General features: G+C 40.1%; 1 protein-coding gene across 3 annotated transcripts in view; it reads right to left on the reverse strand.

The window, feature by feature from the left end:
• CTNND2 (catenin delta 2) overlaps positions 1 to 25,465 on the reverse strand; it is a 779,068-nt gene that overhangs the window by 258,642 nt on the left and 494,961 nt on the right. For all 3 annotated transcript variants that reach the window (XM_068531918.1, XM_068531937.1, XM_068531926.1), the window contains one exon: positions 250 to 382. In XM_068531918.1, coding sequence (XP_068388019.1) covers positions 250 to 382 — 133 coding nt within the window. The remainder of the gene's footprint in view (positions 1 to 249; positions 383 to 25,465) is intronic.

Genomic DNA, 25,465 nt, shown 5'->3' on the forward strand with positions numbered 1-25,465 from the left:
TATCTCTGTGATACTAGCATATATCCTTGGTCCTCTATTCCTTCAGTATTCAAATATAAAAAAGAAGAATGTATACATAGGCATGCCAAATACTTAGATGAAAAGTGCTATGCTTCAGTCATAAATGTGGATCTAAGTTTTGATAACGTAACTTTAAGTTTCACGTTCCTTTCTCTTTCAACATTACTCTGAACACCTAAGAGGTGATGAATCTGACACCAGTCATTTGCGATTCCAAGTAGTGCTTACCTCGGCTTTAATTTTATTGTCTCCAAAGCAGAGGTGTTGTAAATAGGCTGCAGCATTAGACTGGACCGAAGGAAACTGATGTTGCAACATCTGAATCACTTCAGGCAGTTCCGGGTCTCTCCATCCAAATTCTCTGAACAAAAGGAAGGCAGGAGAACATGAGAGGGAAATCCTGCAATACTGTTAACCTATGGCTAACTCACTTATGTAACGCCTATGAGAGTTTACACAGGAATATTTCACAACTGATTGTTCTGGTTTCCTTACCCATGCACCAACTTAAAAAAGGATTTGAAAAGATTTCCTTGAGTAAATGGTTTGTAAGTATATACATGTGCACATATACATATATAATCTTAAATGTATCAACTGAAGTTACATGTTTATGAAGATTGAAAAAAATGACTTAAAATGGCACATGATTTTATTAATATAGACATGTTTCACTTAGGCTTCAGTAGATAATTTATAAGATCACATTTATTTTCTAATATGTTATTTCAACAGTCTTGTTCAGGTACAGCATTTAGTTAAATTATCAGACAAGAGAAAATATAACTGGATGGGTCCAATCTAAAATGTCACAATAGCAGTTAGTGCCATCTTTGTTATATTTATAATTATTATTGTTATTATCATAATGTAACAATTTTCTAGGGATAAAAGTATTGTAACAAGAAGCCTTTATAGGGCTTCCCTGGTGGCACAGTGGTTAACAATCTGCCTGCCAATGCAGGGGACACGGGTTTGAGCCCTGGTCTGGGAAGATCCCACATGCCGCGGAGCAACTAAGCCCGTGAGCCACAACTACTGAGCCCACGTGTTACAACTACTGAGGCTGTGAGCCACAGCTACTGAGTCCACATGCTACAACTACTGAGCCTGTGAGCCACAACTACTGAGCCTGTGTGCTACAACTACTGAGCCTGTGAGCCACAACTACTGAGCCTGTGAGCCACAACTACTGAGCCTGCGCTCTAGAGCCCAGGAGCCACAGCTACTGAAGCCCACAGGTCTAGAGCTCATGCTCTGCAACAAGAGAAGCCACCGCAATGAGAAGCCCATGCACCGCAACGAAGAGTAACCCCTGCTCGCCACAACTAGAGAAGGTCCACGCACAGAAACGAAGACCCAACACAGCCAAAAATAAAATAAATTAAAAACAAATAAATACATTTGTAAAAAAAAAAACAAAGAAGCCTTTATACAAGGAAATTATTTAAAGAGTTAGGTTTATTCAAACAATGTTAATAAATCTTATGCATGGTGCATTCTTTTCCTGTATTCTCCTGTTTACATCTGAGCTACTCCAAGAAGCTGGTTGTTTATTTAACTTTAAGAAATATGCTCCAGGATACTTAAATCCATTCTAAAACACAAGGTTAACTGTACCATTATGCAAATGAATATTCTTTCGTGAAATCGATCAGCTCAACCAGTTAGAGCATGGAGCTAACAGGGCCGGATGTATGGGTTGCATTCTTGTATCAGGGAGCCAATTTTTAACAGAGACATAAAAAAGCAACCTCTGAGACCACAGATAAAAACCTGACCCCACGAGCCACGAAAGGGTACTATTTCTCCGAAGGCCAGGCTGGAAGAGAGACAGCTTTGCAGCAATCACTCGACTCCTAGAAAAACAACTCAAAAGCATACATCCTATTGATGCCAGGTCAGTGTTGTCATCTCAGAAGAGGAGGCATGAAAAATGGGACAGAGACGGAGCAGACAAAGGTTAAAAGTTTCCTCATAGATTCTAACCTGTTCTCTTTATCTTTTCTTTATCACGACTGGTAGAGGTTGTCAAGCAAACCGTGAAGCATGTTGATGCTTCCTTACAGCTACTGAAGACAATATGGAATAGGATTCCTTTCAAATTGGCTCAGTTTTTATGGGAAAGATAAAGCATTCGACTTGATGTGCAGTGAGTACCTAATAAATTTACCTAAAATCTTAGGCAGACACCCGTTTTCAAAAGGGCATATGGTACAGGAGCACCTTTGCCACAAAACATACTTAAGGGATTGCTGATAACGGACAAACTATCGGATTTTTTTTTTGGCTAGGTGATCACAGTAGAAAAAAATTACGGATGAAAACACAGGAAGCCTGTTTTTCTTTTTAATTTCGTTTCCTTCCGTTGCATGATTCTAAACCACCTCAATGTGCAACATCCAGAAAGCACAGTCTTTTTTCTTATAATAGCAGCCTCTTAAAATTATATCCTTTGTTCAAGGTAAATCAAAATCTACAGAACACCTGTAAATTAAAATTAGAAGTGTCATGTAAAGACACTGGATGGCTAAGATGAATTCAGGTAAGCCCGTGCTATTGGAAAGTGATTAGTAAAGAATTCATTTCAGCCTATTTTATTAACCAGATGGGAATTGCTCTATTAGGCTTATACGGCATAGATCAAGAACGTCTTTGAACAAGAGCTCTAGAGGAACAGTCTTAGGGGCTCTGCACACATGCAAACACATGGCCTTGCTTGTGTCGATGCATGCATGCACAGATGCACACATGAGAGTGCATGCGCGCATGCACACGTGCGCGCGCACACACACACACACACACAGAGCCCAAAATCAATAGAAGGAGGAAAATTCCAAAGAGTCATCCAAGCCTCTTTTTCTAGAAAAGCTTTGTGTTACCTAGATGAGATTCTGCTTGGGTTTTGTGCTGCCCATGTGCTTCTAGGGAAGAGCTAGAGGAAATAAAATGTCTGTCTTATTTGGGCCAGAATTCAGTACAAGGCATGGATTCTTCACATGAGGTCTTTTTTTTTTTTTTAATTGAAGTATAGTTGATTTACAGTGTTGTTAGTTTCACATGTACAGAAAAGTGATTCAGATATACATGTGTATATGTGTGTGTGTGTGTATTCTTTTTCAGGTTCTTTTCCCGTACAGTTATTACAAAACATTGGGTATAGTTCCCTGTGCCATACCGTAGGTCCTTGTTGGTTATCCTTCACACGAGGTCTTAATCCTTAAGAACAAAGAGTGCTCACAAGACAAAAAAAAGCTCTGGAAAAGACCAAACCAGCAGAAGAACAGCACGAGGGAAGATATGGGGCCATAAGAGGGGTTGACAGATTTGGGAAAGGTGTGCATTCAGCCGGGCTGGCTGTGGGACAGGAGGCTGCGGGGTTGGGGAGGGCTGCCTGGGAATTGCGGGGCGGGTGGTGGAGATGAAGCTGGAAAGCAAGGTTAGCATGAGATCACGAAGAGCCTTTCACTCAAATACAAAAAAGTCTGGGCCTGGTCTGTGGTCAGTACTGTGACAAAGAAATCTAAGGACATTTAGATATGCTTAGGCTTATAGAACAGACAAAAAAATAATCTTAAGTAATACTGCGAGTACAAACCAAAAGTCGGTTGCCAAGGTTCCCTGTTCACATGCTTTCACGCTTCCTTAACTAGCCTTATGTAGTTTCCTTTCATTTCACGCAGGAGGAAATTTACACTTAGAGATGTTCAGGAACTGAAGTGGCGGGGCGGAAATAAAACTCTAGCTTTCTGCTCTCAAATAGATAAATGTAACCGTCTAACAATGATGCCTGCTGTAATCACTGTCTTGAAGTAATGTCTAAAACAGAAATACTGTCTAAAACCGTGATTTTTTTTAGACAATGTCTAAAAAATAAACACGTTTAAACCCGTGTCCCTAGGGGACATCTGACGATGCCGGAAGACAGTTTCGGTTGTCACAACTGGAAGATGTTACCGGCATCCAGGAAGCACAGGCCAGGGATGCTGTTCAACATCCTACAACGCAGATACGATCCCCTGCGACAAAGAACCGTCCGTCCCAAAGTATCATTAGAGCCAGGACTGAGATACCCCGGTCTAAACATGGACTGCATTCGATCACTTTTGTTGAGTCAGCATGTTATGAATCTTTTACTCCGTGATTACTGTAGTAGAGCTGGCACAGGATTTGGCATCAGGATAATTAGGAAAGAGTTCAGAACTTGAGCATCTGGCTTTCTCCCTTCTAGACTATAAATACAGGAGAGTCCCTTAGTGCTTGCTGGTCTTGGTTTCCATGGATCAAATATAGAGAACAATACCATCTATTTCATGGGACTTCTTTTTAAAAGACACCATAAAATAATCTATATGAAAGTGAAAGTGCTTGGTAAACTATTAGAAGCTAGATATATACTACTAATTGTTACTCTAAGACTGTTATAAGGGTTATATATATATATATATATCTGTATATTTTTAAAATTTTTATCATACCCATTTAATTTAAAAAAAATAACCTTTTACTGTTGTGTATTCATTTGGACATTAGACTTATTTGAAGGAATATAAGTGTAAGAAGAGACACTACTGTAGCCTGTAGTAAAAACTGTGCATTAAAATGTGCCATTTTGAAATGATTTTTCCCCCATCTCCCTTCAGAGGCAGAGTCCTAGGAAGGGCAAAGTTTTTTGGATACAGTCAGAGTTGGTTCAGATCCTGTTCCTCTGTGAGCGTTCCTCCTGTCTGTGTCTTGTTTGCTGCTGAATCTCCACTGGCTGGCATGCGAGGTCTGCTCTGAGTAAACGTCCATGGAGTCCATCTGTTATACTGAGATAATAATTTCTACCTTAGAGTATTGTTGGGATGATTAGAAGTAATATATAGGAAACCCCTTAGAGCAACGTCTGCCACACAGTGTGGGCCCTCAAGAAATGTCAGGTATTGTATATAACTAGATGAAGAAGAGAAGAATGAAAAATAAGAACCATCTACAATTTTCTACAGAAGCCCAGCTCATAACTCGCATTTGTTACTGGGCTTCACTTGAGAAATGTTCATGGAACCGGAGACTATGCAAATGTAACCTTTTCTCCATTAAAACTTGTCACACAGACCGACAATATTGTGACTAAACCGTCACTCTTATAAGGACTCTCTGAGTTGTTAAAATTACAAGGCGCTTAGCACAGAGCTAAATAGCAAACAGTTTGAAATTTGCTACTGTGTTAGGCTGCCGCTGAAACAGAGCTGATGTACTGTCACAACATTTTTATCAAGTTGACTTCCGTGTCGAAAAGAGCCCCAGGACAATCAGAGTCTTCAGAAATTCCAACTGTGATTTTTCAGCAAAGCTTTATGTCGGAGGGACAGAGTTCACTGACTGCAAGGTCAATAAGCTACATTGGTAGCTGTAGGGACTGTAGGGACATTATTTAAGGGTATGAAAATCTCAACCGTTTATAATCTTTTGAACTCCAGCTAAAAGTTTTAAAGACCATATTGCTTTAACTTTTCCATCCAGAGCCAATGAGATGGGGTGTCTTGTTTTTTGATTTGGTCTTGTTGAAATGACGGGGTTAACGGGATGCAGAGACAGTGGTCACAAGAATAAGTTAGGTGGAAAGATTTCTTTTTTTTTCTTAAAATGGAGATGTTTTCATGCTTGTTGACAGATAAGAACTTATCCAATGATAAACACATGGAAGCACGAATGTCTTAATTCTCATCGCTGAATAGTCTGTCGCCAAAACAAAAAGCTGCCCTTTATATGGTTAATCACATTTAAAAAACACATCTTTGCTTTGTTTTTAGAGGATCACTCTGTCGGTGGTTGCAAGGATGTATGCATCTGTCAAAACTCATAAACTACAGGCCTAAAATGGCATGTCTATTGTCTAATAATTATACCTTGATAACGCTGGGTCTACAGAGGGGATCCCTCTGGCTGTGGGGTTGAGAACAGACTGTAGGGGTCAGGATGGATGCCAAAGAGATGCCCAGTGAATCCCTCCCGGAAGCCCCGTCTCCTTCTCCCATCTGCTGGTCCACATTAACTGGCGACCCCTGTTGCCTTACATCTCAGGCCCAGCCTGGAGCCAGTGGGGTGGACGGGTTAGGCTAGGACCCCCTCTTGGGGACTGACGTCTATTATTTCAGAATAAGCGGGAGCAGTTTCAACTAGCAGGTTTTCTACTGGGCTGGACTGCAGAGAGACAAACAGTAAAATAATGGAGAAATCGGTTATTTCTGAACTATTACGGATACTGGGCACCTTAAGTAAATCTTAGCCCAGCAATAGGCTTTTAGGGGTTGAGAGGTGAAACTAATGTAAAAATGTTCAGGCAAAATTTATGCCATTATTTACCATTTTTAATCAATGTATTTTAAGTACCAGTGAATTTCTGCTTCTATTGAAGACTTCTAAAAGTGCATTAGATTACAAAGAATATTATCTGTTTTATGTAATACTTATTCAGTAACAGTTGAGTTTTAAATACTGTTTACTTATTCATTAATGCAACTAGACTTTTTCAATAAAAATATGCCCCACAATAAAAAATTAACTTCATACCTACAAGAATTTAGTTGCCCTGGAAATTCTAAAAGGGTGTGCTTAGTGATAACAGCCCAAGGGAAAAGAATGACAAATTAGTACCCATAAACTTCTCCTTGTAAGCCATAATGACTTTATGGAAAATGTTTATATTCTACGACTACGTACCCATTTTAAAATTAACAATCCATTATGCTTAGGAAAATCACCTGGTCCTGTAGAACCTTCAGTGGCAACAAGAGGGAAGGGATTTGATGCCCAAGATCCTGGTTAGGAGTATATCATTCATGTATTTTTAAGCAAGTTTTTACCTTGTCAGTATCAGGAGATGATGAGGATTCTACCTCAGGATTAGATTAAGAATTTGAGAAAAGGCCACAAAGGCTTGGATCATCCTCAAGAGGTTTTACTATACTATATATACACGTGTGTGTGTATTAAAGAGGGCTTAGTGTTAAATAATAGCAAATAATGGACTAGAAATGTACTGTGTATAAATCATAGAATGCAGCACACTTATGAATCAGGTAACTGTATCATCTGACAATTCTCTGTGAAACAATTAAAACGGTGCTTTTAATGATTCTGTTGATGAAAACTTCTGAACTTCTGACAGAAGTCACATTGTATTGGGAGATATATTCTAAATGCAGGGACACCATCTCTTAAGATTCCATGGGAGGCTCCACGTTTCTGGACGTGAGAACGTGTCCCATGGCACTTGTCATGGTGTCTTTACAATGCAAGCTGTGAGCGCATACTTCAGGGCTGATTGCTAAACAGAGTCCGGTCTGGGCGATAGCAATTACTTTACCATATCCATTGTTGATTTTAGTCCTGCAAATATTTGAAGCATGTTTCACACATACAAGTACATCTTTGTCACCTTATTTTAGTTCTCCAAAGGATGACGACTTAATTTATTTCAGATAACACTGAACAGAGATACCTCCTTTTCAATAAAATCTTAGTAAAATCTTAATTTCTAACAAAATTTGGTCTTAGAAGAGGTACCAAGTGAGAAAGTTAATTGAAGATATTCTTTAAAATGAGGTAACCAATTGTCTGAAAATAGCACCCATGCATTGTCTCCTTCCAGAAGTATTTGATAGCGCTTTTAATGAATTAGGACTAGTCCTAGGTCCTGGGTATACGAATATTGAGTCCTGACTACAAACCACTTATAGTTTAGTGGAGAAGACAGACTATAAATAGGTAATGATCATACACTGAGTAAGAGACATTATTCAGAAAATGCAAGAGCTGCATTTAAAGCCCTTGTAGGTGACCCCTCTCCTTCAGGATGGTGCTGGATTCAAATCAGTCTAAACGATAACAGAAATAGGAATTGAAAGCAGCTCTTTTGCCCCTTTCCTGTTTGCCCATTTCTGTTCCCCTCTAACCTTAAAAGAACCTAATGATAGGAATGAGATCCCTAAACAACTGAAACTAACTCCTGACTTATGCTCTCCTGAAAGTACACCGTGTCTTGTCTAACCTGCTGATTCTTCTCCTAGATAAAAAGTAAGACTAGCTTTCTACCCCCAGTAGCCCCCCTAAGCAATCCTGCAGGTAGATCACGTGGGCAAGATAACATCTGAAGAAACAGTCAGCCAGTCTGCATACAATGGAAAATGACGCAGAACCCAACCTCCTGCCCCTCCATTTTGCCTTTAAAAACTGCCATGGCTGAGCAGAATCACCGGAGTTGGTCTCTGGACACGAGTCCACCTTCTCCCCAGACTGCCGGCTTTTCTGATTAAAGAACCTTTCCCTTCTACTGACGCTTGCCTCTCGAGTTATTGGCTTATGAGTGGTGAGTGGCCAAACCTGAGTTCAGTTACATTATTACTAACATTTATAAATAACTATACCATCACGAGTAGCCATAATGATGGCTTATAATTTCCAAAACTTTCACATATGTATTTTTGTTTGATTTTCTTTACATTTTGGAGTGGGAAGGGGCCTTAGCTAGCATTTCCTGTGCTTATTGTGGAGACAGAGAAATTCAGGTCAGACAGTTCAGTGACTTGGCCAAGGGCACAGATGAGTCTGTGAATGGAACCTAGTGCCCAATTGTCAAGATTCAAAGCTCAATCAAAGTGACATTTGCCCAAGCTAACTCATCCATCAGTCTGTGCTGCAATGCACTCAGCCTCTAGTTCCAAACATTCCAGCCTCTGGATTGCAGCAGTCAGTAATGTGGGAGCATTATTATCTAGTAGAAAAAGCATGTTACCTAAGAAGGAAGAGAGCGCTAATTCTTATGGTTTTGTGGATAATTTCCTGATGGACACGGGGGGTCATGTGGTGTAAGGGGGTGGTATTCAGGAAGAGTAAACTTCAAAAACCAAGTTGCTAGCATGTTGATGCCATCCAGCCAAGACCATCAGGACCACACGTGCCCATGGCTTATTGCTCCCATGAAAGAACCTACATCACGGGACTGTGGGGCATTTCAATAAGATGGTGTTAGAATATACTTCCAGGACTTGGGCTTCGTGCTTTGGGCAGATTCAAGGGAGCAGGACTTTGTTCTGGATTGGTTGCTGCCAGGATGAGGGGGAAATTCTGTGACTGAGTATCTTAAAGATTCTTATTGAGAAGAATGAAGAACTGAGCAAGGCTCAAACCACGACTGGTGAAGAAACAGCAGTCATTCAAATGATCCAGGAAAGGTGGTTGTTTTCATCAGTTCTGTGGTTCAGACAATGTTCATGTTTTGTCTGTGTTCAGACATGATCATAAGGGGGACTTGATTTTGTCTGGAACCATCATTGTGGTTCATCAGAGTGGCCTCATGAGATGTTTATATTCTGTGAAATTGTTTATGCTCAAGAGAAAAACACCAAGGCCTCACTGTGGATGCCTGACCAGCTCTTCTCTTTCTTGGCCACGAGGCCTGGGCTGCCCAGTGAGGAGAACCAGGGGGTCACAGAAAGGGAAGGGAAGGTGCTAAAGACAAACGTCCTTTTCTGACCCTGGCTGCCTCTGCAGAGGTGTCACTCTGGGGGTTAAATGGTGTTGTTAAGCTCTGTCAACATGATACCAAAACTACAAGTGACAAGAAAAGGAAAGAAAAGAGAGGAAATCAGTGGCTCCATCTCCATGAAGCCACACTCCTCTTTTTGTATCGTTGACTGGTTATTTTGCAATCTTATAGACAGCAAGTCTGACACTTGGGTATAAAATCCTGATGAATGACTTCATGTATCATGCCTCTTAGCATTTTTGTTGTTGTTACCTGAAGAAATGCATTAGGAATGGAAGGAAAGATTTTGGGAGTCGTTGTTTAGCTGCTAAAATAGGGAAGAAAAAAAAAAACAAACCCAAACTATCGACATTCAGTTAGGTCTGTTGTTACTAGTGTCCATATCAAAAACACGCCTATCTGGGTCTATTACTTCACTTTGCTCTTAAAGGGATTCTAAAGAAGCTGTGAATGCTCTGGGTAAACTCTTACTGTTAGGAAAAAAAAAAAAAAGAATACAGTGTTCAAGTGGCCATTCACAATTATTTCTCATGACTAGACATTAGGAGCAAAGGAATTCCAACCATAGATATTTCCTTTCATCATATTTCACAGTACTTTTGCTACAAAACTATTAATTTACCTCCATTTCTGGTGTCTGGATGTTTCCAAATATAAAATGCAGAGGATATAATCACCTTTTATTTTGAATAAAATAACCAACACTGGCTATTTATTAGTAGGTCTTACAGATGATGGGTGAAAGGGGTAGGGACCGGCCAGCTGCATACCGTTATACTGAAAGATTCCATACATGTGCAACTGAATACATTAAAGCTTCTTTTTAAAGTGCCATAGTAAAAAAAAAAAAAAAAAAAAGTAAGAAGAAAGTATTTCTTTCAAGATGATAGTGTTCAATAACCTTTAATTTCTACACATTGATGAAGTCTTAGACTAGGCTTTTATTACCTCTGTGTCCACCTAACTCTCAGTGGAATGGCTGTGATTAATTTGCAAATTAATTGAAAACTGCAATGAGTTTAAAGACATTGTTATCGCTGCCACAGACTCTTACAACTTAAACCGAGGTAGATGGGTGCACAGGGCTGATGGAATAGTTTTGATTACAGAAAAAAAAGAGCAAATGGCAGATAAATATAGTTTCCTTTGTGCAGATAATAAAAGCATACAATGTTTCTTTTACATTTTTCCTCTAATTAACAATTATGGTTTCTCCATCAAGCATTTCCTTATTCACTAGAAAAACATTGTTTTAAGTTCAGCAGCGAACTGAAGCCACAAGGAAACAAATAATTTGGCTCTTGAAGAAAACTAATTTAATATTTAATTGTATAAACTCAATTTTTGAATCAAATACTTTTTCTTCGTGAGAAGTGACTGAACACAATAAATGGGCAGAGCTTGACTTTGTATCATTTCAGAGGCTCCCAAACCTCATAGATCACAGGGCCCTTTGTGTCTGTTAGTTTTTCGCATGGTGTCCCTGGGCCCAAAGAGATGCCTGACCATTTCATTTGCTAAGGAGTCAGGTCGGGGTGTGGAGGCAAAGATAAGTCAGGAGCTTGGGATTAACATACAGGCACGACTATATGTAAAATAGGTAACCAACAAGGATCTGCTGTAGAGCACAGGGAAATCTGCTCAATACTCTGTAATAACCATATAAAGGAAAAGAATCTGAAACAGAATAGATACATATATATATTTATGTAGAACTGAATCACTTTGCTGTGTACCTGAAACTAACCCAACATTGTAAATTAACTATTCTTCAATTAAAAAAAAAAAAGGAGTCAGGTCCAAATAACTTAAGAATTGTCTCTGTCCTGATGAGCTAGTGCCTTCCGGGCTGCACACTTCTCAAACCTTGACATCAAACATTTCCATCTTTGGTTCCTCTCGTATCAATGTTCACAAGGCATTTGTTTTTTTTTAATTAATTTATTCTTTCATTATTATTTCTTTTTATTGGAGTATAATTGCTTTACAATGTTGTGTTAGTTTCTGCTGTACAGTGAAATGAGTCAGCTATATCTATACATATACCCCCTCCCTCTGGGACCTCCCTCCCCCCCCCCCCCCCATTCCACCTAGCATTTGCTTTTTATGACAGAAACCTCTGGAAACCCAGGTCTGCAAAGTTATGACATCATCCAACGTGGTACAACTGAATTTTTTTTATTGAAATATCATTGATTTACAATGTTATCTTAATTTCTGCCATACAGCAAAGTGATTCAGTTTTTTTCTTCTTTATATCCTTTCTACCAGTAGGTGTTACCTTTTCTTTTTAAAATATTTATTTATTTATTTATTTATTTATGCCTGTGATGGGTCTTAGTTGCATCATGCGGGCTCTCTAGCTGCGGTGTGCGGGCTTGGTTGCCCCACAGCCTGTGGGATCTCAGTTCCCCGACCAGGGCTTGAACCCACGCCCCCTGCATTGGAAGGCGGATTCTTTACCGCTGGACCACCAAGGAAGTCTGGGTATAATTGAATTTCGAAACTGAACTAACTCAAGCTCATGCTTCACTTGGCGTCTGACAGATGCTGTGTTTCCCTCAAAAACTTAAAGGATCCTGAGCAGCCCCTGTGATTTTTGCTGTGTCGCCCTGGGGCTCCTTGGAACACAGCTTGGGAACAGCAGTAAATGAATGGTCCTTCCAATAGCTCTGACCTAAACCTAAATAAGGAATTTTAGCATAACAAAGAATTATTGGGGAAGGGGAACTTTCTATTGTAAGTTTAAATATAGAATTTCAATTAAGTGAGGCAGAGTATAAGTTTAATGAACAAAAACACCTGTCATCTGGGAAAATATTCTTACTCATTTGTAACAACTTCTCCTTTTGTAAATGTTTTCAAATGTATTATTTTATGACTTTTTAAGGCCTGAATCAGCATTCCTTAATGATTCTTCAAGTATTTAAAAGATGCTTACAACAGAATTTGGGGAGGTACCAACATTTAAAATTGTCTTCACTCTCTTTCTTTTTCTTCTCTTTAGCAAGAAAGAGTATAGTAAATGGACTCATGAGAAATGTTCACAACAAAAATTCCACTTTAGTGCCAGCGGCATTACTGTAAACACTTCTTTTATTGTATCCAACACGTTCTTTACTGTCTCGAATTGCCGTTAAAGTTTTCATTCGTGCGCTTGATTCTGAGGGACCCCCTGCATACACACTTCCTGCCCTTGCTCCAGGGTCTCTGTTGGGCCCTATGGACTTAGATTGCCAGATAAGAAATCACAGAAGGGATGAGAGAGCCACGGAAAGCAAATGGGGTCAGCGATGTGAAAACTCTGCTCTCAGGTGAATGTAACAGGCACTCTTTCTAGATTTGACGGCACTGGAATGATCACAGATTGTACAGAGAAAATATTTTATCCACTACCTCTAGAGACCGTTATAGATTTAATAATCAGAGAGAATATCTCCTTACACAACATGACTTGACATTAAGCACTGACATGACTGTCCTTCGCACAAACAGAAGTCAGCGCAGTTAAGAGCTCACGTTTATTGAGCCCCTCCTGCGTGCTCGGAGCTGTTCTGGACACCTTACCTACTTCATACCCACTGCAGTCCCATCAGGGCGGTGCCATTAATATCCTGATTTTATAGATGTAGCAACTGTGGCACAGAGGGCTTTAACGACTTGCCTGAAGTCCCAGAGACAGTCGAGTGACGGGGCCAGAATCAAAATTCAGAGAGATTCGGTTCAGAGCCCACAGTCTTAACCAGGACGCTACACTGTCTAACCAAACAGTTTTCATTACTATTTCTACAAACCACTGGAAGTTAGAATGCATATCTATCCCTTAGAAATTTCATTAGGAGAAGACAGAATTCATCTAAATCAGGACTAACACCATGTTTATTATGTATTTTCCAATGGCAATTGATTTCTCTCTTTAAATCACAAATTGTATCATTTTAAAATTATCAATAACACACACAAAGACATGTTATATCACTGACTTTTACAAAGCGGCAACATTATTTTTAAGCAAACATGTCTGTTATGCTTCCTCTATTTACAATTTCAGGCAATACTGTAAGTATCCCAGGTCCCAGAGTCAAGTGATGGAACAGAGAATGAGGGGTCTTACCGGAGAAAAAGCAATAACATTTTCCAGATATAATACATTTTCCTAATTTCTATTCTTCTACTAACCTTAGTGTTCTCCCGTTTTTGTCTTCCATAAGGGATTTTCTATGCCAATCAAAATCTGCTGGTTGGGATTAAATCCAGATAGGTTCTTTAAAAAAGGTCTGATATAAACTAGTTCTCTTTCTTTACCCTCAGTATATTCATTTATTTATATTTATTTACCTGATGTAATATATTACCTTATCCCCAAACTATTTAGTATTTTCTCTTAAAATCCACTAAGAGGACCAGCTAAAAGCTTTTCATTGCGGGGACGTTCAGGATATGATGACTGTCTAAATCTAATAAGCTAAAACCTTGACTAGATCTTTTAAATTTACATGAATCACCCCAGTTTTAATATATCTGACTTAGCAGAGTGATAGGCCTTTGTAGTTGCTAAATAAATATTAGTAGTCAGGGCTTCCCTGGTGGCGCAGTGGTTGAGAATCTGCCTGCCAATGCAGGGGACACGGGTTCGAGCCCTGGTCTGGGAAGATCCCACATGCCGCGGAGCAACTGGGCCCGTGAGCCACAACTACTGAGCCTGCGCGTCTGGAGCCTGTGCTCCACAACAAGAGAGGCCGCGATAGTGAGGGGCCCGCGCACCACGAAGAAGAGTGGCCCCTGCTCGCTGCAACTGGAGAAAGCCCTCACAGAAACGAAGGGCCAACACAGCCAAAAATAAAATAAAATAAATTAATTAAAAAAATATATATATTAGTAGTCAATTGAGTTTTCTTCCCAAGGACTCTGTAAGGTAGGGTCTATGATTATCTTTACTTTATAGATGAGGAGACCGAGGTCAGAGAGTTTAAGTGATTTGCCCAAAGTTGGTAGAAGGAAGCCCCAAGAGTCACCTTAGGTTTCCATAAGTCCATACCATATGCTCACTGCATGAAGCTGAACCCATCCCATTCGTGGCTGTGGTTCTCAGGGATGGTTAAGGAAGCCGGACTTTGGGCACAGAGGAGTAATTTATTCACAGGTGGTGCAAAGAATACTGTTGCTATTTTGCAAGATAAAGTTAAACACACTCAAGTTTTTTGGTGCTCTGTAGGGAGTGCCTGACTTCCATCTGAATAAGTAACAGAGGTGCAGGCTGTGCTCAGAGGCAAGATCTCAAAGAAGGCTTTCTTCCACTAGGTCACAGGAGATGCACATTTCCTCAAGTTATGAGAGCACTGAGATTCATCCTACCGGGGATGTAAAAATGAAAAAGCAGAAGACTTGGTCTAGATTTTTCTGTTTTTAAAATCCAAATAGAAGGTGTTAAGATCTACGAAATATTTCTCGGAGTTAACAGCAGCAAGTATCACCCTCCTTCGCAGATTTGAAAATACTTAACGGTTGACTAAAATGTTATGTTCAGTTTGATAGTCCAGACATCAGCTGTAAAAGGCACTCCTTTAGGTGGAAAACACTGACAAGTCAGCTGAGTATCTTCATTGCTCAGAGTAGTGCCAAGTGGTTTGGGTGGTGGTTTTAATTTAAGATCTGTATTCTGGATGATGCCAGAACTCAAAGTTTAGGGATCCGTTTTGAACACCTTCCCTTCTTCCCCTATTATGTATGCGTCATTGATGAGTGCTTGTAACTGTGCCTTGGCCTATTTACGTTGAGTCTCTGAAGCACTTGAGACTGTAAGTTACTGCCTATTGTGTGATTTAGAGGCTGGAATCAGTAATGTAGGGGAGGGGATGGAACAAAACTAAACCTTATTTATGGAAAACATGGGCCTTTCCAGCTGCAGCCGAGACTCCCAGGTCTGGGCTCCTTCCTCCTAAGGTCTGGCATCCAGCTCTCTCAGAGCACCCTTCCCAGAGAGCAGACTTTGCATCTGCTGGTTTTACACACAACCCAACCAGAACTTCAGGCAGGCAAATGTATGACAAAGAAGCATCTTTGGATCCTAGCTAGCTCTTTTTCTGTTCATGTAGCAGCTGGGGAGATAGCAACTATTTTCGGGAAAAGACTCCTAGAACTAAAATCACCATAATATTATAACATAGAGAAGAAGTCAACCTTGTCTCATGTTCTCTGAAATGTAAACTCCGTAAGCTGCCATGAGCATGACGGTTACCCAATCGAGAAGGATGCTGATGAAGGGCTAGGCAGGCACCATTATCCCATAAGAACACGAATATTTACAAGGGACTCTTTCTTCTTTAACATTTGGGAAGAAAATATTACCGCAAATAAAAGAGTGGTTATTAAGTTCCTCCTTCTCTCTCAACTCGCAGTATCCAATCAGACACGAGAACCGTAAATTCAATCTCCATAGCAGTCCCATTGCTGGAGCCGTGGCCCACGGCCTCATTACCCCTTGCTTTGAAAACTGTGACGTTTCCTAATGGGCTCCCTCACTCCAGGCTGGAACCCCCAGTTTATCCTGCACACTACCACTGCTGTATTTTAGAAGCTTTAGAAGCCGCAATGCTTCTAAAGGCAAACCCGAACGTCTCATGGACCTTCTAGAAACCCTCCACTTGCATTCCATCACTCACAGGACTTTGCTCCAGAAAAATCCCCATACACCGGCCCCTGCTTCCTCCCACTGCTGTACTGTTTGTAGTTCCCTACTCAGGCCTGGCAGCGCCACTTCTTCCACTGCTGACTTGGCTCATTTCCCATTTGCCTGGCAAATGCTATTCTGCACCAGCATTAGCACCTGGAAAAGCCCTTTTCTGATGACAAAGAAGTTGATAATATCTATAGCGATATTAGTATGTCAGCCTAGATACTTAAACTATCACCTGTGGGTCACACGACTATGGAAAAAATGGTATCTAGTTCCTGACACTATGGAAATTTCTCTGGCTTCTCTTGTGGCAAGCCAACAGAGTTTGTAGCACTTGTCACCCTGAAATTTTACACTTATCTGTGTAACTGGTTAATGATGGTTTTCTTCACTAGCGAAGTAAACTCCAGCGAGCAGGGGTCATGGGTTTTTTGAACTCATTACAACGCTCCTAGTGTACATAAGCACACTGGCTTATGTTTAGTAGGTACTCAGTGAACAAATGAAATTATTCCAAGGTAAAAACATCTCAAGGACAAACAGTAACAACGAAAGAAAGCATATAAATGCAAATATCATTTAAGTGCTAACTTAATAGTTACCTGCTCCCTTGCTTGCCATACCTCCCTGACCCCATTCCTGCATTCTTCACTATTTACCGAGTGTCAAGGAGACACAGCGAATAATGTAAGATCACGGGGGCCGCCAGGAGCTTCCGTCTGGGAGGCTGAGGACTGAGGGGAGGGGGGAAGACACACGACTAAGGCAGGGCTGCTCACCCTCCGCACTATGGACTTTTGGGCTTGGAAAATTCTGGGTTAGGGAAGCGAGGGGCTTCTTTGTATTGTAAGATGGTTTTGCAACATCCCTGGCTTCGACCAACTAGATGCCAGTACAGGTATCCCCTTACACCACTTTGCTTTTAGGAAAGACCTACATTAGTATCTGTGTTTGCTAACCGAAAGAAATCCGGAAAGGGTTTCCCCTTTTACAAAAAAAAAAAAAAAGGCAAAAAGTGAAAATTGCTTCTTCGCTTCACACCATTTCGGCTTATGAAAGGTTCCCTAGGAACACTTTACGTCATGATAGTGGGGGAAATGTGCAGTACCTCCCTCCAGCTGTGACAACCCCAAATGTCCCCATGTATTGCCCAATGTCTTGGGGAGTGGGGCTGCAGAGTCGCCCCCTGTTGAGAACCACTGGTGTAAGGAAGATTTCTGATGCCACCGGAGAAAGGCCACAGGAAACTCATCGGCTCTGGTCCTATGACGTGGGTCTCCGCCAACTCCTTTCCTGCTGATAAAGTTGCCGAAAGACAGAGCAGGCTTCCTGTATGGGATTTCAGGGAGTTCTGGTCTAGATTGTGGGTCTGAAGGAAAGAGTAGGGGGAAGGTGTACAGTAAATACCTCTTTTACCTTCGGTTCAGGCACCTGAGTGAATGAATAGGCGTCCGCCCTGCATGAGGGGCAGAGGACCACATGGCAGGTGGCAGGTGGAGAGGGGACGTTCCAGGACTTCGACAGCCACCCCGGCGGCAGACTGATGGCCGCCCGGCCTTCTACAGCACGGCCTGCCTTCTCAGAGCTCGATACAACCATGGGCTGAAGGGATGACTATTTTATGCTGGCTCCCCACAGGCTGCTCTGCAGTCTGTGCATATATTTGCAAGAAAAGGTACCTGGGTGCCCCGGTACTAAATAACTCTCCTCATGCCTTTTAACCTCATCCTTGTTCTCCTGTTACCCTGCCAGATCCTCCTCCATCAAGGACTAGAGCTGGGGTAGCATTTTCAGTCGTTACACTCCCGGGGTGAATAAAGCTCTGCAACTGATCTGGTGTCTCAGTCAAACTGAGATCTCACTGAAAGTCAGATCCTTTCAGCCCCGCTTCCATGAGCACCGTGATGGCAGGAAGCCAGCCTGGTACCTCAGGCTTAATGGATTTCCTGTAACAAAACCCCAGACATCAGAGCAGCACAAAACCCTTCCCACCAGGGATCCCGTCATATGTTGCCTTGTAACAAGGACCACAGGCAAGGCAGGCAACAGACATATGGGCCAGAGGGGCTGGAAAGCTGGTAAAGCTGAAAGCATTTGGAGGGGCTGGCTCCGGACCCTGCTCTCCTTAACTTTATCCCCCTGGAAACATAGTGGCTTCCATCTGGTTACCTCAAACCCTTTCAAACATTAACTTGTCAACACTGTAAAATAAGCGTATGCTCAGGCACCAACTTGGCAGGCGAATGATTCAAGGGCACACAGAAAAATCTTAAAGAAGCTGAAAAAGATTTCCACGTTTTAATTCTTCCTCCAAGTCAAGAGCATCTGGTCATCACTTCATCCTTATTAAAAGGAAATCACCCAATCTTGGTAAGTTTCACTTTTTGGCTACTCTTCATTTTTGTACAAAAAAAGATTTTTAAAATTTTAATTGAAGAGGTTACACAAAACACTAAGTAATTTTTTCATCTTTGGAATGAAAGAAGGTCATTGTATCTGAGATAAAGGAAATAAAAGAAAGGAAACAATCTTCACCATGATCAAGAGAAAAAGCAGTCATGCTTCTGAAGTTTGGGAAATTCAAAAAAAAAAATAAACTCCCAAGAATTTTAGGTCATTTAAAACAGTATTCCTATTTTTAGATTTCATAAGGTTTTAACCAAGGTGCACTGAAACAGAAAAGGTCTGTACATTCTCCATAATCTTTTATTTACTCTTTACTTCTGATTTCCCTCTGCATACAAAAGACCAGCCAATTAGAAGATTCTCGTGTCCTTCTCCTGTTTTTCATTTATCTCCACTACCTTAACCGCTGTTTCTTCATAGATACTGTGAAGGTTAGTTTTATACATCAACTTGGCTAGGCTACAGACTCCGTTATTTAACTAAACACTAATTTAGGTGTTGCCTTGAAGATATTTTACAGCTGAGATTAACATTTACAAGCAGCTGACTTTAAGGAGATTACCCTTGTTGGGACACATGGCAGGCTGCCCCAAATATGCCAAAGTGGCACATTGATTATTTTGAATTAAAATGACTTAAGAAACAGCCAGTGCAAGAAGGACACGCTGACCCTCCCTTCTGTCTCACTGAAAGTAGGAAACAAAGCTCCCATGTAAAATGTACCCTCCCTGTACTGGAGGTGGAGAGACATTCCTACCACCAGAGATCGGGAATTCGGAGCCAAGAAGCCTGTAAAAGCAAACCTGGTTAGTTCTTCACAATTTACTAACACAAGCCCAAGTTTCTTTGTCTTGTCAGTTCTTCACAAATTCATTGTTTCTTTGTCTGAGAAGTAGAAAGCTGCCTGCTTTGGCCATGTCTTGGGTTCCATATCCATGAGACCTCTGTATGTACAACTTAAATTTGATTTTTTCTTTTTTGTTATTCTGTCTTGTGGCAATTTCATTATTAGACCAGTCAAAAGAACTGAGAAGGGCGGGGGTAACTTCCCCCTCCCCGACAGCTGGCATAGTCAGCAGGATACTGGCTGGACCCTATTTTCCCGTGAGTCTGCTGCAGCTTAGAAATCCTGGGACATCTGACAAAGGCCTGCAGAAGGTAAGACTTCTTACCAGATCTCTGCCTGCAGGGCCCAGTGTAAGGGAAAGTGGTAAGAATCGTTTTTCCCTCTTTCTGAACTTATACTAGCAAGAGAAAATATTTGGGGAACTAGTTTCTTAGACATAACCACTCTGGCATTGAACTTTTCCTCCCAGAGACGGTCACTGTTTTTCTTTGTCTTTTATGTCATTTGTCATAAGAAGGAAGAACCACAGGGCTGAACAGCAAGAAAAGTCCCCATAAATCTGCTGTCCCAGCCAGCCTCACAGGCTGGCGAGTTAATGGTTCTCACTAGACAGGTGTCCATTTAGACCAACTTTGCGGTGGGTTCCCTACGTAAAAAACCACATGAGGTTTTTCCCTGTCATCTTGTTCTATGTCCTGAGAGCTTGGCTTTATGACCATCCGGAGGGTGCACTCAGCAGGGTGCACTTTGGTGGCCAAAGAGACTAAGGTTCTGAGACATGAAGTCACAAGCAGCACTTTGTCTAGCTGTGACAGCTCTCAGGGGAGTTTGTCATAAGGGGTTCCAAGCCATAAGGGGCTCCAAGCCATAAGGGGCCTTTGTTGTCTCAACCCCCCGTTGCTTTGTTAATGCTGGAAAAATCCCATTCCAGGAGCTCTGCCAGGTGTCACAGATTAGCGGGTTTATATCTGGAGGCATCTCATGTTCCTTGAGAAACTGGAAATACCATTTTCACTATACCATTCTTATCACCTGTAACAATGAAGGGCTTTCACTTTCTTAGACTAACTCTGAGAGTAAACTTTCTGGATCTTTTGAGGACTGCCTACTCTTGTGGGACGCCTCGTGGATCTTCAGTTAAGCCATAAAAAGGCTTATTGGTTTGAGTCACTATTTGAGATTACTATTAGATCCTACTCAACAATGGCCAGAAGATGGATCCTAGGAATGGGCTATATATATATATACATATATATTTTTTAAAATAAATTTACTTTTCATTTTATTTATTTTTGGCTGCGTTGGGTCTTCGTTGCTGCATGCAGGTTTTCTCTAGTTGTGGCGAGCGGGGGTTACTCTTCGTTGCCGTGCGCAGGCTTCTCGTGGCGGTGGCTTCTCTTGTTGTGGAGCACGGGCTCTAGGCACGCGGACTCCAGTAGTTGTGGCTCGCGGGCTCTAGAGCGAGGCTCAGTAGTTGTGGCGCACGGGCTTAGTTGCTCCGTGGCACGTGGGATCTTCCCGGACCAGGGCTTGAACCCGTGTCCCCTGCACTGGCAGGCAGATTCTTAACCACTGTGCTACCAGGGAAGTCCCAGAATAGGTTATATTTAAAAAGAAAAAATATAGAGAGCTTTCACCTAAAACCAAATTAAAAAGTGGGTTAAAAAAATATATATAGGGGTTTCCCTGGTGGCGCAGTGGTTGAGAATCTGCCTGCCAATGCAGGGGACACGGGTTCGAGCCCTGGTCTGGGAAGATCCCACACGCCGCGGAGCAACTAAGCCCGTGCGCCACAACTACTGAGCCTGCGCGTCTGGAGCCTGTGCTCCGCAACAAGAGATGCCGCGATAGTGAGAGGCCCGCGCACCGCGATGAAGAGTGGCCCCCGCTTGCCACAACTAGAGAAAGCCCTCGCACAGAAACGAAGACCCAACACAGTCAAAGATAAATAATAAATTAATAAATTAAAAAAAAATTTGTTTAAAAAAAAAAAATATATATATTATACATATATATAGTACATAAGGGCTAGCCTTAGGGATGCCCTAACAAGATGAAAGAAGAGAAATTAGTTTTTTTTTTTAATTTTTTTTTTTGATGTGGACCATTTTTAAAGTCTTTATTGAATTTGTTATAATATTGCTTCTGTTTTATGTTTTGGTTTTTTGGCCCTGAGGCGTGTGGGATCTTAGCTCCCTGACCAGGGATCAAACCCGTACCCCCTGCATTTGGAAGGCGAACTCTTAACCACTGGACTGCCAGAGAAGTCCCAGAAATCAGGTTTAAAACAAAACAAAACAAAACAAAACAAAACAAAACCAAAAAAACCAATGTAAATTCCCCTTCTTGAAATCCACCCTGATATCCTCAGCAATTCCCCCAGGCCCGCCTACAAATAATCAGAAAATGGATCAGCTGGAAGCCAGTATTCAAAGGCTAATAGAAGCAACTGTCTTTGTCTTGCAAATCTCCACAAAACCAGAATGCAAGTCAAGGCCCACCGATCTTTACCAATCCTCAAACCCTGCCTGTTCCTCTCAAAATGCCAGTAGATGTTGTAAAAGACCAAGATACTGGGAACAAAATTGTCCTCTACTGAAAAAAAAAAAAAAAAAAAAATAGTAATTCCCCTGAGACTTCTGATAGTAGATAAATATGCTCCAACATTCCTAGAAGAAAACATATTTTTTTCCTCTGTCTCTTGAAGGTGTAAATCTTACCAAGTCTTTAAAATGTAAACACAGCCCACAATCACCTGATAATGAAAGGGAAAAAAAAAGGGAAAAGAGCCTTTTTAAACACAAACTGCTAAAGTGCCCTCTTGCTCAAATTCTAAATCACAGCCTCCTTAAGACTGCTTGTCAAGGACAAACACAAATCTTAAAAGTCTTCTCCACAAACAATAAAAGACTTTAGCCATCTCAGTGAGTAAACTGAATTTAGTCCAACTGTTAGTTACAAACTGGTGAATTTTGTATTGTACCTGACTCATGGCTAAAATTTTAAAATGGAAGTTAAGAGATCTCTATTTGTGTCTGTCTATACGTCTATATATGTACATTACAGGTATGGTGTTTTTCTACCTTCAGACGGTGTTGCCAAAATTATTTTGTAAAAGAGCTCTACTTAATTGACTTAAAAATAAAGAAGTGCTTATATGAATTAAAATATAAGAGAAACCAACCCAAATGCTTTTCAAGTTCACCTGGTCTAAGATTAATCTTTAGTAAGCTGAAGCTAGTTTAAGGATGTTGGTTTAATTAAAGCAGGCATACTTTAAAGTTATTAACATTGAATATAATGCAAACATGCAACTTTTATAGTACCCGAGCTTCTTAATCAAGTAAGTTCACGTTACAAAATCTGTCAGCAAAAAAAAAGTAACTTGGTATGATGAAATGTTCGTGAGTAATCTAAACCCAATTGTTGAAAACAAATAAATTAAATAGACATAAGTGGAATAAAACTTTTTAGGTGAATTTTTAAACAATAATTGTTTTATGGTATGTTTACTTAAAAATAGGTACCCAAATCTCTCTGGTGACTTACACTGTTAAGAATTTTGCTAAGTTAAATTAAATGATAGAATTTCATTGGATATCTAGATCATTTCTAAAAAAGATAAAATATTCGAACATTAATTCCTCAACACAGGTTTATCTACTTTTGGCTTCCTTTCCCAACAGAAATAAACATATTTAGATCTATTAGTAAGCATGTTTTATGACACACTGAGAAATTTTCTATGAGAAAGGACATGTTTCTAGAAATTACAAAGAGCATTTATACATTTGCTAACCCAAAGAATGTTAATGGAAAAGACAGTTCGTAATTGCTTACTTTCTAGTTACCACTAGAAATTAAATGTTTCTAAGGGTTAAAAATTCTAATATATGTGATTAAAGCTCCTAGAAATAATAAGGGAAGCAATTCTGTACGCAAGGAAAATAAAATGTATTTGGGGATAAGAAAAGGTATGAGGTATGGAGATGCGTTTTCTTGAGAAAAAAGAGAGTACTAAAGCTGGTTATTTTAAGAACAGGAAAAAGAACAAGGGACAAACTAATATGAACACAGAAAGTTATAGAAGTTTTATTGAAAAGGAATCTTGGGAAAGGAATTTTATGTGATCAAGCTGGATAAGATTAAATGCATTTGTTATAAAGGTTTTAAAAACAAGCTTTAATATCATTAGTGTACTTATGTAAATGTGGAATTTAATTGTTTTCATCTGCTGAAAGAACAAAGTTTACTTGGACTATTGGTCTGCTCCTGGTAAGCAATTATAAAGGTTTTCTTTACCTTTTAAAGTAATCTGCCTATAAACAAAAGAAAACAAGAACAAAGATTCTGTTTTATCAAAACAATATCCTGTGTTTGCTGTCTTCATCAGGCTTTTGATTAGTTTAGTAAACCAAGTCTTTTCAATGTTAAAAGAGCTAAGACTTTTTACAACTATTTAACCTTCTGAATTTGCCTAGGATGTCTGCGCCACTTTGGTTAACGCATAACTAAGCACTGTTTCACAGTGACCGACCATCCTATCTGACCAAGTGTTTTAAAACCTTTTGCTATTTTGGACAAACTTCCCCAAATCAAATTCTAAGTAAGTCTTACTGACCTGGAAATAACTTTGGGGTTTTCCAGAGGGCCCCTGGAACACTCAAAGGATTTGCTTTACCTCCTTATAAAGGAGAGATATTAAACTAATTAGGCTTATTTGGAATGTTAAATTACATGGGAAGCATTGTCAAATAAGTGATGATAAGCTGTCTTAGGTTATATTGTATGGGTAAATGTTAGTAACATAAATGTTCTAGAAATTATACGAAATTCCTAAAATTTGTATATGTTGTGGTATAATGTTATCATTCATAATTGTAGTCATTATCTTAAATGCTGTATGTCACAGAAATAACCGAATTGTCTTGTCAGTTCCATCATTAGAGAATCAGATCTTCAAAAATGAAAGTTTATCATTTACCGTTATTGTCTTGCTCAGATGTTTTTACAAAAGCTTCTTGCGAATGTGTTTTATCTTCAGAGAAATTCATGAAAAGGAATCTAAGAAGTACTCTAGAATACAAATTTCTGGTAACCTTTAAATCGTAACACTGACCCGGGTAAACATCTACAAACCCTAAGTGAAAAAAAAAGAAAAACGTTATGGCTTCAAAACTTAGTAACAAAACAACAAGCAGCAAAAGAATTAATTACGTGGGACTGAATGAACTGATGAGGATGATTATAATTTTTAATGTTTTTTTTCAAATTTGAAACTGCTGATTTTGTTTTGTTTTATTTCGCCAGATTTAAAGAAACTTCCTGCTCTTTTCTCTTAAACTAACTATGACTTGGAGAAATTTGGTAAATTATACCTTTGTAAGTGGAATAGAAACATTTATCTTTTTCTCCCTATCCGATCCCTCCAGAACTTAGAAACTCTCAGTGAGCGTTCTTATTTTCTTGAAAATATATTTATTTACATAAATTCAATACAAATCTGTTCTCCTTATAACACAACACAATTGGAAACTGGTTATATTATCAAGGCTTTAACCAGAGTGTCATATTTGAGAGAGACAAACATAGGCTCAGATATGACCAGACAGCTTTCCGAAGCTAATATTGACTTTATGAAACCAATAAAGCCCCTTGGAAAATCGGCCTGGTACCTTGTTTACAGGGTTCCCAGCAGCCTTACTAGGTGAATAAGGGAGGTCACTTCCTGGCAGGCCCAGGAACCTCAGGGTATCTTAGAAACCTCAAGAAGAAAGGAATTCATTCAAATTTATAGGTACTGCTAGCAAAGTCTGATGGCAAATATTTCGATTGACTTCTTAGCTTTAAGAGCTTACTGAAAGTTCAATCTGGAGATTCTTCATAAAAGGTTCCAGCAAAGCAAATTTAAAGGAGCCTATACGATCAACCGTTATTCATGCTGCACTTCTGTAAATAACCAGGCCAAGCTTATTGAATCTAG

This window comes from Eschrichtius robustus, chromosome 2, assembly GCF_028021215.1.
Source record: "Eschrichtius robustus isolate mEscRob2 chromosome 2, mEscRob2.pri, whole genome shotgun sequence".
Taxonomy (NCBI): Eukaryota; Metazoa; Chordata; class Mammalia; order Artiodactyla; family Eschrichtiidae; genus Eschrichtius; species Eschrichtius robustus.